Source organism: Phyllostomus discolor, chromosome 2, assembly GCF_004126475.2.
Source record: "Phyllostomus discolor isolate MPI-MPIP mPhyDis1 chromosome 2, mPhyDis1.pri.v3, whole genome shotgun sequence".
In the NCBI taxonomy this organism is placed as follows: domain Eukaryota; kingdom Metazoa; phylum Chordata; class Mammalia; order Chiroptera; family Phyllostomidae; genus Phyllostomus; species Phyllostomus discolor.
In genome coordinates this window covers 99,591,917-99,605,051 of record NC_040904.2, presented here as the reverse complement: position 1 = coordinate 99,605,051, position 13,135 = coordinate 99,591,917, and the positions used below count along the sequence as shown (strand labels likewise).

Genomic DNA, 13,135 nt, shown 5'->3' with positions numbered 1-13,135 from the left:
CCAAAGAATTTATATGCACGACCCATGAACATGAACTAAAGTGGGGGGGGGATGCAGGTGGGAGGGGGTATGCAGGGTGGAGGGGAATAAAGGGGAGGGGAAATGGGACAACTGTAATAGCATAATTAACAAAATATGGTTTTTAAAAAAGAAAAAAATCTAAAACTCACTATAAGGTCTGTCTGGTTTTTGTGCACCCTTGAATGTACTTTGTCCTCTGGCTCAATGGTCTTTGGTACAAGAGTCTCCCTATGAGAGAGCTGCACTGTATATTCTTAGAAGAGAAAGACAGCTACACAAATCTGGAAGAGTATCTGAGGAGAGCTACATGGGGAAGGAAGAGAAGAGGGAGAGGGAACTTCCTTTTTGCCAATGAGCCTTCAGACTGGGCTGTGTGGGAGGGCTTTATGAAAACAAAGACACAGATACCACAAGGGTGGCTAGGTGGCACTAGAGAGCTGAGTGAAGTGGATGAAGAGCAGGTGGACCAAGTAGCATTCTACAGGGGCCCTCAGGAAATGCCTGAGTGTTTATGACAAACACTGAGGACATCACCAAGAATGAGCCAGCCTCTGCTTTTGTTGATGGTAACCTGAATGCAAACCATCCCCACACACAACTTCTCCTTTCCTTCCTCCACCTCTGAGAGGCAGATGGGTGCTGAGATAGGACATTGTTTTCTCCTCCAGCACCCCAAAGTGTTTCATGTAAGTACTTAGGACTTTCTACCCTGCCTTAGAGTTATCTGTCTATGTCTCAGCGACCCTACTAGATACGTGAACTTTTTAAAGGAAAACTTTCTTCATTTGTTCATTTATTTGTCCATTCATTTATTAACTGCTGGGAACATGCAGTTCAACACATAGCCCCATATCTAGGCGTAGTTGGGAGCAGACATGACAGGAATTATAATACATGTCTTAAATGTTTGAGGAAGGCATACTACACAATGCTGAGGAAGGGGTGCCCTGCCTGTCTAGGAACTCAGTGACATCTCAGAAAATGGGCCCAGTCTTGAAGGAGAAGCAAGAGTTCACTGAGCAGATTGGTGTGGGGGGTGGTAGCATTCAGATGGGGGGACAAGAGACAGAGAGGTGTGAGAGAGAACAGGCTATGTTTGGAGCACCACAAATCTTTGCACTTTTTGAAGCACAGATTGAAGGAAGGAGAGTGTGGCAGAAGTTTAAGAGGTGAGCTTCTCAAAGCCCTAGTTACTAGGGCCTAGTAGGTCTTGTTAAAGACTTGAGATTTAATACCACTGTATTAGTTTCCTGTTACTGCTATAACAAATTAACACAAACAGTGGTTTGACACAGTTCAAATGTATTATCGTTCTGGAAGTCAGAAACATGAAATAGGCCCCATTTTGCTAAAATCAAGGGGTTAGTGCATCTGTGTTTCTTCTAGAGGCTCTAGGTGAGAATCCATTTCCTTGCCTTTCTCAACTTCTAGAGGCCACCTGCATTCTTTGGCTCATGAGCTCTTCCCTATCTTTAGACCTAGCAGTGTGACATCTTCAAATCTCTCTCTTTTTGACCTCTATTTCCATCATCACTTCTCTTTTTCTGACTCTGGCCCTCCTGCCTCCCTCTCAAAAGGACTCATGATCACACTGGGTCCACTGGTATAATCCAGAATAATCTTCCCATTTGAAATCCTTAAGCACATTTACAGAATCCCCTTTGCCATGTAAGGGTGAACATATTCACAAGTTCCAGGGGAACCGTTAGGAGGGGAACACCTTTGGGGGGCTATTATTTAGCCTGCCACACACCCACATAGCCCAGAGGCTGAAAACCAAGGATGTGCCTGTCCTTCTGGAGGAGCGGTCATGGAGAGGTCCTGAAATTGTGATGTGAGTGTCATTTATTGTGATATTTCAGAAACCTCTAAGGGTCAAGCCTGAAAGACCAGGATCTTCACAAACGGGGAACTATGGGGAAGGTGGCTGTTGTCAAGGTACACCCTGACTCCACCTGGCCCATTTGGGGTGAGGCAGACCAAAAGGCCTGAAAGTGCCCTTACACCAGTGTGAGCAGTTCCTACAGCAGCCCTGGGAGGGTGGGTTGGACTGAGGGTGCTGGGGGAGAAAGGAAAAGGTGTACTGCTGAGGAAATGAGGGGGCCTGAGAAGGGGCCAAGATACGGTGACACTGCTAGGGTCAACACTAGGAACAACCCTGGGCATCAGCTTCATCCACTCAAGACCATTCAGTGATCCAGTGGTGCCAGGTTCCAATAGCGCCTGAGTAGGGTGGTAAGCTCACAGCACCCTAGGCTTTCGAGAAGGTGTCTGCAGGGGAGGCTCCTGGCCTGACCCAGCACAGATCACACAGACTGCTGATATCATGAGGGGTCCTGCTGAGTCAACAGAGGACCCAAGAGGACTTGGGTGAGATATGGTATTGAAACTGATGGGAGGATTTAGAATTCTACCTGAGATTTACCAACTTGTGGTTAGTAAATGTTTGATGAGTGAGCATGAAGTCCCAGGACTCCCATGAGGCTCCCCACAGTCACCAGCATCGCTTCTAGGGTGCCAGAGTGCCCAGTGTACATCACTAGGACTCTTAGTTATGAGAATTCCTAAGGGAAAAACAGAAGCCTCCAGCACTGTGTCCTCCCCTGGCAGCCACGTCACTGGCCTTTGCCAGGTAGAGAGAGTGTCCCAAAGGCTCAGGAGGACGGCCCCTGCATGTAAATATTCTATGTTCAGTTCCACCCTTGTTGAAGTAAACTAGCCCGTGTACCCACAGATTGTTTCTCAAAGCCAGTATCTCCTGGAAAACTTTCCTGAGGACCCCACAGTTAACAGGGTCTGTCTGTGTCAGCTGTGTTGTGGTCACGTGGTGTGGCACAGTGCCCGGTTACAGCTGTGGCTCTGCTGCTCTCTTGCTTGCATAACTCATACTTCTTCTGAGTCTCCCTCATTTGTCAAGAAAAAAAGGTGGTCAGATCACAGACCTAATGTTCTGTCATTTTTATTGATATTTATTACCACTTGTTGTTTTCCATCTGAGCCTTGATTACTGATTTGAGTTAGAAGTCCTCCAGCAAGGAACTGGGTTTTCAATCACTGTGAGCATACCATTACTCAACAAATGAGGATAATTAAGAACAGCTACGTATAACTAGAAACAGCTGCACTTGAAACATACCGTGTTTAGATTGCGTAACCCTGTTATAGCTCATAAACTCTGGCTTTAGAATATGGCCCTCGGAATATACTTCAGTCTGGTTTTCTTTGACCAGTTCATCAATGAGTGGGTCAAGCTAAGACTGCTCTATGTCATCTACCTGTCATCTTCCTTGGGCATTTTAAAAACTGTATAACCTTAACATTCTCTATGCCATCTGTCATTACTGTCCATGATCTTTCCAGAGTAAAGCACGTTCTGAGGAGAGAATAGTTTGTGTGTTTGTGCAATACTGCCATTCCCTGGTATTCTTGAGAAAGAGAAAGAGAATGTGTTTCTGGGTGTGTAATTAAATAAATAACATGTGTTCTTTTATTTAACAGCTGAAGCAATGGAAGGCATTTGAAGAGGAAAACCAAACAATTAGATGCATGGCCAAATATTTCAGCACTCCCAGCAAAAGCTGCCCTACCCAGTATGGTGAGGAACAGAACTGCCACGCTAGAGGAGAGAAAACCTCCATGGAAAGACTCCTCACTGAAGTAAGCAAGACCCCTGCCTGGTGGATTCTCTATAAAGAACTCATGGCAGGCAGCAGTGGGCCCCAGCTGTCACATTGCTAATGTTCTTTCTTCTCCTCCCATTCCCCCACTTCTCTTAGCAGCAGGCAAAACCTCAACATTTCCCCAGGGACTTTCCCATTGCTGACCTCACCCATTTTATTCGTTCACTGAACAGATGTACCAGGCATTGTGCTAAGTGCTGATGAATAAGACAAATGTAGTCCCTACCCTCATGGGGCTCACAGTCTAATGCAGGAAATAGATATTGGCCAATAGAATAATGAAGGCAAAAAATAGGGTGATAAGACAGAAAAATGGGTGGCAAGGACAAGGGAACCTAATTTAGAGCTGTCAGAAAAGACTCTGTGAGCTGAGAACTGAAGGTTAAGTACAAACTGGCCAGAAAAGAGTGCAGGGAGAAGCCTTCCAAACAGAGGAACAGCACTGTAAAGGTCCTGAGTTGTAGTGGGCGTGAGCTGCTTCTGTGCGATATGTTCTTTCCTTACGCAGAGTAGTGTCCTCGTTCACAAGATCTTCTAGGGCCCCTTACTGTATCTGCAGCTTCTAACTAGAGATCTCAATCACCCCACCAACCCAGAGAGTCAGTAATGTCTCAAGATGGGGAGAGGGGCTGAATAGGTCCTCTGAATATCATAGTAGCACCAATGGAGGACTGGGGAGCCCCCAGCCCTTCTTCTGTACTTGAGCCAGAGCTGGCACCCCTCCCAGAACTGGACACTGTGGTGTGGGCTTACAGAAAGCACTTGGGAAAGCTTGAGGCTGCCCTGCCTCGGGAAGGAGGCACAGGGCCCAGAAGAATTAGTATTTTTCACACTCACTAAATTATAGTCCCCGCCGCCCCCCCCCCCCCCCCCCCCCCCCCCCCAGCACACACACACACACAATATAGAACGTACCTGACTAGGTGCAGTTTGGGAGATTGTTTTCCTGTGACTGGACGGACACGTGACCATCAGCAGTCCTTGTGTAAGAGGGTGGGATTAGCCATCCCTGTGCCTGCTGTCCATGCCCCTCCAGGCTCCCACACCACACCCCAGCCTGGACCTTTTTCAGTCATACTTCTTCTTTATTTCTGTACTATTTATGAAGTATTCAGGACCTTATTTCAAAGCCAGATTTCTCCCCACCTGGCAAGGGACTAGCATTGCCTTTTATACTCTGTGAAGTCTTCAAAGAAGCAATTTTTTTTTCTCAGCTCAACAGAAGGCCAGAGACTTGGCGAGAACAGCCAGGATGGTTTTCATTCACAATAAGCTAATGTTGGAACAGCCAAGTGGCCTGACTCTTTAGCATTATGGTAATTTATGACGTGCTTTTTGTACTTCTGCCACACTAACCACCCTGTTTCCCACACAGTGACTGAGTCTGCTCTATCCAAAAACGTGCCTTGAGTCTGCAGAGGAAAGGTCCTAATAGGGAGCAGACATACAGGCAGTAAAAAGCTGGCCTTGCCCCAACACCTGGTACATCTTTCCCAGGAAAGGCCTGAGAACCAGTGGCCATCCTGGGGCTTTGAGCAGGCCTACAGAGGTTCCAGCACATAAATCCTCAGCCTTGGCCCTGCCTGGTGGATGACACAGTGTCTCTCCTGCCTCCATATGTGCACAAACCCTGAGCTCAGCTTGTTGCAGCTTCTGACTCCAACTTCCCTCCGATGCAGCCCCCTTGGCCACCCTTACCTTGTCCTCCTCTTACTTTCCCATTATCTGGGGAGTCTACCTTCTCATTCTCATCTCCTTTGCTGCTGTGACCAGGGGTTCCCCAGATGCCATGCAGGGCAGCTCCCATCACCGACTTCCCAGGTTGTATGAAGGCCAGCGGGTAGAACCTTCCTTCTACACTCCACAGCAGAGGAAACCTACCTATTATTTTTCTTCCTTGTGCCATAGCAAGAAAGAATGATTCCATTTCTCCTTATGGCCTGTACCTTATGAAGCATACTTGTGGATGTTTTGCTTCCCCAGATGTGCCAAAAGTAATAATTAATAAGCTCATTTAAATGCAGCTGCCATGATAGGTCAGATTTTGGTCTCATGGTAGCAGTGGCCCACACCACACCTCTAGTATGCAGCCATCATGAAAATAGAGTACCACTTTTTTCTCTGAAAGATCGATCACCAGCCAATTTCAGATGCTTGGTCTGCTGGGAGAAGAGTATTCTTCCCAACTCAGTATTTATCCTGTTTTACTACACTCAAAGAAATTTGCAGATAAGGCACAAAAAGACAGCACTGAGAGTGTACTTGCTGGGTAGTTGTCATCAGTTGGTGGCCTCCTCCTAACTCAGCGAGGCAGTAGAGGCCTCCTGAAGCCAGCCTGACAATGTGCAGAGTGGACTTCACAAGGATGGGCTGCTAAGGAGGAAGAGGGTCAGGGTCCCTCCTGGGTAATCAGCACAGCCACCCCTATGTGATGCTCAGAGAGCTCTCTGGCACCACCCAGGTATCATGCAGAGCCCAAATGAATGTCTCCCAGTTACTCATCCCCTCTGCTCCTGGAGAGTCCTGGAATCCTCTAGATTGCCCCAGCAATGCTCAGAGCACCACTCTGCAGGTGAGGAAAAGAGAGAATGGGCAGGCAGGTGCTCAGCTGCAAGTCCCTTCCCCTTATTCACCAGTTTCCCACTGGTTTGGGACTCTCTCCCAATGACAAAAGGAGTAGACTAAACCAGGATGTAACTAGGAGAGCCAATATTAGAGAAATCACCTTTCTGCTTATAAATAGAGAGCAGCAGATCTGCCTTGAAGTTGCTGCCAGAGACCATGGCTGGACTAGTTTACCAGATACTGCTTTCAGAAAGGGTCACTTCTGGTCAGCTCTCCCATCTCAACTTGAGAAGACACCATAGGTTTGGTCCATAGGCAACTTGTATCAGGTCTCCTAGAGAAAGGAAACATCCTTTTATTTCCAGGGCATAATAAATGGATGTCCAAATGCTCATCCTCAGTTTCTAATGAGGATGGCAACAATGAGGCAGCATTTTGGTATTTGAACAAGCAGTTCCTAGAACACAATGCTTGTGTTATCACCTTCTCCAAACCCTGGATCTCAGCTGTCTGCCCGAAGACCATTAGTTCCCCACCCTGTTCTACTGCCTTTGATCATCAGAAATTTCAGAAGGTGGACCTAAGGTCTGAACTAGGGAAGTAGCTGCTGTACCACCAGAGGATGCGCAGGGCACACCCACCGCTGGTGCTCTTCCCCTACTTCATGCCCATGATCTCAGTTAGGACAGACACACCTCTGCAGCTCACACCTGCCAGGCCTCCTGGGCACAGCCTGTGTATCAAATAACAGCCATGCGACAGGTAGGCAGCTCAAAAGCAGAAATGCCTCAGCCTCGTTCATCTTCTGGACTTCATTCTAGATCCATTGAATGAAGCTATCAGAGAGTCTGACCCAACAATTCTATTTAAAGAAAAAAAAAGCTTCTCCAATACTTCCAATGCCTGCCCTTCTGTAGGAGATACTAGTAACTTTTCACCTTCCACCCCGAGGTCCAGCCAAGGCAGGTGGTAACACCAACCTGAGATTCTCATTGGCCCCTTCTGGCTCCAGCCTTATTTCTTTGGCCCAGGAATCTCCACCCTTCTCTCTGTTTTTCCATTTTCTAGTCTGTTTAGCAAGAGACAAAATACTTGTTTTCCCCACTCGATCATCCCCTTGAGGTGTGCTTCAAATTCATCTGCATTTTGCAAAAGTGTGATAAACTGGAGTTGGGCCATTTTTCAGGCTTGTGTCCTGGAGAGTGACTTTTCCCTCCAAGTTCTCAGAAGTGTGTGCCCCAGCCAGCAAGCAGCAAGTTGTGTCTCCTCCAACTTCCTGTCTCACGGACAATGCTACAGAGTGGGGACATGGGGCGATGAAGACCCCACTACAGTAAATCATGGTTCGCCTTCACTGAATGCCTGTGTCAGTGACTGCACCGAGCACTTTGTGCACAACATGTGTTTCCACTTTGTGGAGGTGCCTTCTCACAGCCCCATTCACCAGCTAATACACAGAGCAGCTGGGATTTAAACCAAGGTTCCTTGGTGCCACACTTTTTCCCCCATGGGAAATTGCGTGAAAACCTTCAGCAGCATCTTTTGTTGATGGTTTTGCTTTTATCTTACAGAAAAATGCTGTGATTGAAAGCCTGCAGGAACAAGTAAACAACGCCAAAGAGAAGCTAGTGAGGCTGATGTCAGCTGAGTGTAACTATGACCCCCAAGAGTGGGTTGTCTTTCCTGCCTCTTCCCACAGTGAGGATGGCCAAGCCACAGCCCCCGTGAGTGGCCTGGCAACTCAAAGGCATTCGCTATGCTTCTCTGACTCTGAGAATGGTACCAGTGCGGCTGCCCAGGACTCCCAGACTACCTCAGTGCCCTCCCCAAGTGCACAAAGCTTCAAGGGGCCGGGGAAGGACTCTGGCTCCTCCCCAGGGCAGATGTCTGACTTGAAAGACTTTTCTGATCATTTAAATTTGGGCTACAGTCAGAAGCCACAGGCTGAGCAAAGCCAGGATGCAGAAAAAAGAGACCAGGTACCCATGGCCTCCCACCAGAGTATCATACCGGGTGAAGAAGGCTCTGTTCCTAGGAAACTGGGGCAGCTGGAGAACTCAGGGGAGCCCCAAAAGCGGCTGTCCAGGGTCAATTCAGTGATCAGGGAGAAGCTTCAGGAAGTCTTACAAGATCTGGGCCTGAGCCACGAGGCTCCACTCCCCTCTTCCCTGTCTTGTCCCCAGCAACCCTGGAAGAGTAGTGCTGCCCACAGCGCCCCAAAGATGCCCCTCCCTAAGGAGCTGGGCTTTAGCCCACACATGGTGAGGAGAAGGCGGGCAGCACAGCGGGCTCGCTCACACTTTCCAGGCTCTGTACCCTCAGCTGTGGGGCATCGGGCAAATAAGATTTTATCTGGTGCAAAAAGTAGGTTAAATGTGCAGAATGGGGACAGCCTCTCCTTGGACCCCCAAACTGCTGATTTGAGGGTACCCTCTTCCAAGAAGCCCTCACTACTCTCAGATCCTCAAGGTAAGCCAGGCACCCTGAAGGACAGCAAACAATGCCAGCCAGAGTCCCAGGGGACTGGAAGGAGCCGTGCAGCCTTTCCTCATCAGCCTCCTAGTTCTGGCCAGGCACAATGTCCTGCTGGCCCACCCCTGTCCAGAGCCTCACCAGATTTGCCTGAGCAGCAACAGCCACAGTCCCCAGGGTCTCTAGTCTGTCCCTCCCTTTCTTCTCCATGCAACTACCTTGACACTGAGTCCAGCAGCTCAGATGAGTTCTTCTGCCACTGCCACAGGCCATACTGTGAAATCTGCTTCCAGAGTTCCTCTGATTCCAGTGACAGTGGCTCGTCAGACACTGACCCTGAGCATGCTGGGGGGCTGGCTTCCTGGGAAAAGCTGTGGGCCCGCTCAAAGCCTGTTGTGAACTTCAAAGATGACTTGAAACCCACCCTGGTGTGAAACACAGCAGAGCAGGTCTGGATACAGAGGTTAGTTCAGGACAAGCTGTACCAAGGCCTCCAGGAGGAAGGCCAGGTCTGGCTTTTGGGGAACACACCAGCACCCTGCATTGAGCAGCCCTTACCATGTGTCACCAGTGCTCACTTGATCTATAAAAAGAAGGGTATTTCCTGTCTTGTTACTACCTCACAGCATTCCTGTAGAAGACTCCAGCTGAGTGACCATAAAAGTTACTCTATGGATAAAAGGTGCTATGTGAGCACAGAAACTTTTCTGTACTAATCAGCCTGTATTCTACAAAACTCTTAATACATACCAGATGGATGACTGGTGGACAGACAGATGGAGAGATGGAAGGAAAAGTTCTGCAGAACCAGAATTGAGGACTATGATCCGTCAAAGTGGCCTTTTGGTGACAGACCTGCTACAAAGATAAGTTTCCTACATTCTTGAGCATCCCATTCTTGGAAGGGGGCACGGTTGTGTTCCTGCTGAAGATTATAAATTGCACCACCCACTGGGTTCCAGCTCTGACAAGACCCACTCACAGCCACCTCCACAGCACTATTTGGCATTCATGTTTTCCCACCATCGCGGCAGCTCGTCATCATCCCTGAGGTAGTCAGGGCTCAGGCTACCCAAATCTCGCTCCTGGGCTTGAGTAGCACCTGATGTCCAGGCTGCCTTCTGGTCCTGTGGTCCATTCCTCAGATCCCGCCAGTGGCACAGGTCAGCACACTGGCGGCCTCTGTTACAGTGTGGGAGGCCTTGTTGTTGGTCAAGAGGCACTTTTGGTGCCATTGGGGTCATGTAGCCATCAGTGGATAAATAAACCTGGAAATAGAAAATGGGGGAAAAGAAGGCAGGAAAGCAAATGGGTTTTGATCATTTACCTTGAGTTTGGCACAGTACTTGGCAGTATCAAGTTTCAATAATTCCTTGTGATAAGCCTGGAAAGTAGACAGATGGGAAACATGCAGCTTCGAGAACTGAAGTGGCTTTCACAATGTCACACTGCTGGACAGTGGCTGATGTAGGACTTGCACACAGCTCATGGGACTCCAAGTTGGTAGTTTTCCTTGGGATACAGCTTTTTATTCATTCTTTTGGGAGTGGCAAGCAGGGCTTGGCAGCCCAGGCAATAAAGCAAGGGTAGTGTGGGAAAGCTGAGATGTTTTCACCCTGGAGTCCAGGACACTTGCCCCAAGATAGCAAAACTGGGTTCTCCTTGCAGAGCAGCCCTCACTGCCTCAAGGCCCACCTGCACCTCTCAAGGGAGCTGGGGAGCTGGTGAAGGATCAATGTGGGGAACTTGTCTGCTGCCAGAGCCACAGGGAAAGCACAGACAGGTCCACTTTGCTTGTTGCTAAGCTGTTGTTGTTTGGAGGCCGTTCTCTGCCCCTATCTGTGTGTGTGTACATGTTCATATGCAGGAGTCTAAGCCTCATTAGACATGCCTGGGGTGGGGCATTCAGCTCTAAATGTCCCACAGAAGATTTGTCATGGACTCACAGAGGCTGCTGATACTCATGAATATCAAGACACTGGATTGGGAGGTCCTCCTGGTAGCAGAGCTCCTTCTGTCATCTAACTTCTACATACAAATGTCACAACTTATTGTGCATGTGGGTTTGTAGTGTCTGTTTGTGCTGTTTGTTTGTTGTCCAAGTGATTGCTTAATAAAAGAGAAATGGCTCCCAAGGCAAGTCTCTTCAGAAATTGTGGTCTTGGGCTGGGGAGTAGAGGCACAGAGAGTGGACACATAGAGGCCTTCAGAGTTGGCACTGGGTTACCCTGGGTTTCCAAGTGTTATGGATATCATTTGTGACAGAAACATCTGCCCCAGAGCCTAGAGGAAATTCTGGAGACCCTGGACTCATGTCACCCATGGGGATCCTGTGGTTGGGCTTCACCTCCTCCTTTCCTGTCAGCTCCTCCAGCTCCCTTCCTCTCAGTAGGTCACCACTAGGCACCTACCGTTTATGAGTGTGGACTATGCAGGCTCTACACCTGGCCATCTTTCTATCCTTCTCACTCTCTCTGTTCCTACATTCTTGGTCCCACCATTCCAGCCCTTCTGCATCTCCATTCCTCTTCTATCTCGAATTCTTTTCCCTTCTTTGCATACCTTGTGAATTATTTATCCTTCAAGACTCAGATGGAGCCCTGACTGGTGTGGCTCAGTGGACAGAGCACTGGCCTGCAAACCAAAGGGCCACCAGTTCAATTCCCAGTCAGAGTACATGCCTGCAGGCCAGGTTCCCAGTTGGGGGTGTGCAAGAGGCAACCACACATTGATGTTTCTCTCTCTCTTTCTCCCTTCCATCCTCTCTCTAAAAATAAATAAATATTTTTTAATAAAAAAAAAAGACTCAGGTGGAACATGCATTCTGTCTTCAGCCTTTCCTCAACAACCCCAAAGAAAATTGACTGACCCCAACAGTTAAATAAAGAAGGATATCTGGAGACCCATGTTTCAAACTCAGTTATATAGAGGCTTCTGTTATCTATCTTACCTGGAATGACTTTTTAACCCTTGAGAGACTTAGTTGGAAAGATAAAGAATATACCCCCATTTTCCCTATCATTTGGTTCAAAAACAATGTGCCAAACACCACAGCTGCCTGCCCCAAAATACTGTCTCCAATCCATTACTTACTCTTGCACCACCCACCCCAACTCCTCACCAGCTCCCTCCCTAGATTTTCTTACCCAAGACCAGCAAAACCAGTGATGAAATTCCCAAAAGGAAGAGTGTGTAGTGACTTTTGGCATGCTCTTGGTTGTAATACTTCTGAAGAAAGGGCAGTAACTTGTACAAAGGAACTGTGGACACATAAACATTGCCTCTGCTACTGTCATTGGGGCTCTGCACATTTCTGTTGGTTCTAAGAACTTGCGTGGAGCCAGGCATGATTCTGACTCATACATATGTTGCCCTGCTGATTGAAATCCCAGGGTCAGAGGTATCCATCCTGATTCCAAAGTGGGGCTCTATTCTCTCACCTGTGCTCAAACTGTCCTTAAAGGATCAACTTGGCCTTCCTGGAACTCATAGAGGGGGGGAGAAAAGCATCAGATGTAGCAGACATGCTTTGAAAGAACCATATTATGTCTAAAATGTCAACGCAACGTAAAAGAGTCAACGCAAGTTTCACAAAATCTTTTCAGTCTGTGTTTATTTTGTTATATTTAAATGTATCTTCTCCACAGATTTCAAGTTCCTGAAAGCATTGAGTGTATCTTTTACATTTTTGTATCCTCTAGAGTAGACATCAGAGAACTTTGAACTATTAGGCTTATCCTTTATTAGGCTTAAAGGATAAGCCTAATAAATTGTTTGATGGGTGAATTTCTGAGCAGATAAATGGAGGAAACGAAGGCAAAGAACCTGATCTAGAAAAGCAACAGAAAGAGAGGCAGAGCCACCTGGTTTCATTGCCTTCTAAGGGGTTGAGAACAAGAAAAAAAGATCACCCAGAAGTAACTGCATTCTGAAAAAGACAGTACTTTAAATCTCTTAAGGAAAGGTCATGTAGAATGATGGAGTTAATAGAAGAGGAGCAAGAAAGTTACTGTGATAAAGGTTTTCTCTTAAGGATGCTATCTCCACAGGTTTACAGCTAACAAGTATTATTAGCAGGAGAACAGTCTATTCATCTTTATCACCATCACCTATTTGAGTCCCTGTCTTAAAGCCTCAAACAAAGCAGTTTCTCTGTTCCCTCTGGCTGCTGCACCTTTCCCAGTAACACCACCTGGGCTTTGTTATGATAGGTCTAGTGCAGGGATGCCTCTTTAAGGGGCTGGAGGCAGGAGAAACACTACTCTTTGTCCTCAGACTTTGCCCTTCCTCAGCTCTGGTACCTACTCTGATCTCTCTCCCCAAATGTTCCAGATCTTAGCATCCCCAGCCAAACTGCATTTGAATAAGGGAACATCTTGGGATGTTCAGTTCACTAT

General features: G+C 47.6%; 1 protein-coding gene across 1 annotated transcript in view; it reads left to right on the top strand.

The window, feature by feature from the left end:
* GPR156 (G protein-coupled receptor 156) overlaps positions 1–11,378 on the top strand; it is a 101,260-nt gene extending 89,882 nt beyond the window's left edge. The window contains exons 9-10 of the mRNA XM_028504954.2: positions 3,520–3,678; positions 7,838–11,378. Coding sequence (XP_028360755.1) covers positions 3,520–3,678; positions 7,838–9,172 — 1,494 coding nt within the window. The 3' untranslated portion in view covers positions 9,173–11,378. The remainder of the gene's footprint in view (positions 1–3,519; positions 3,679–7,837) is intronic.
* Positions 11,379–13,135: the final 1,757 nt, after the last annotated feature.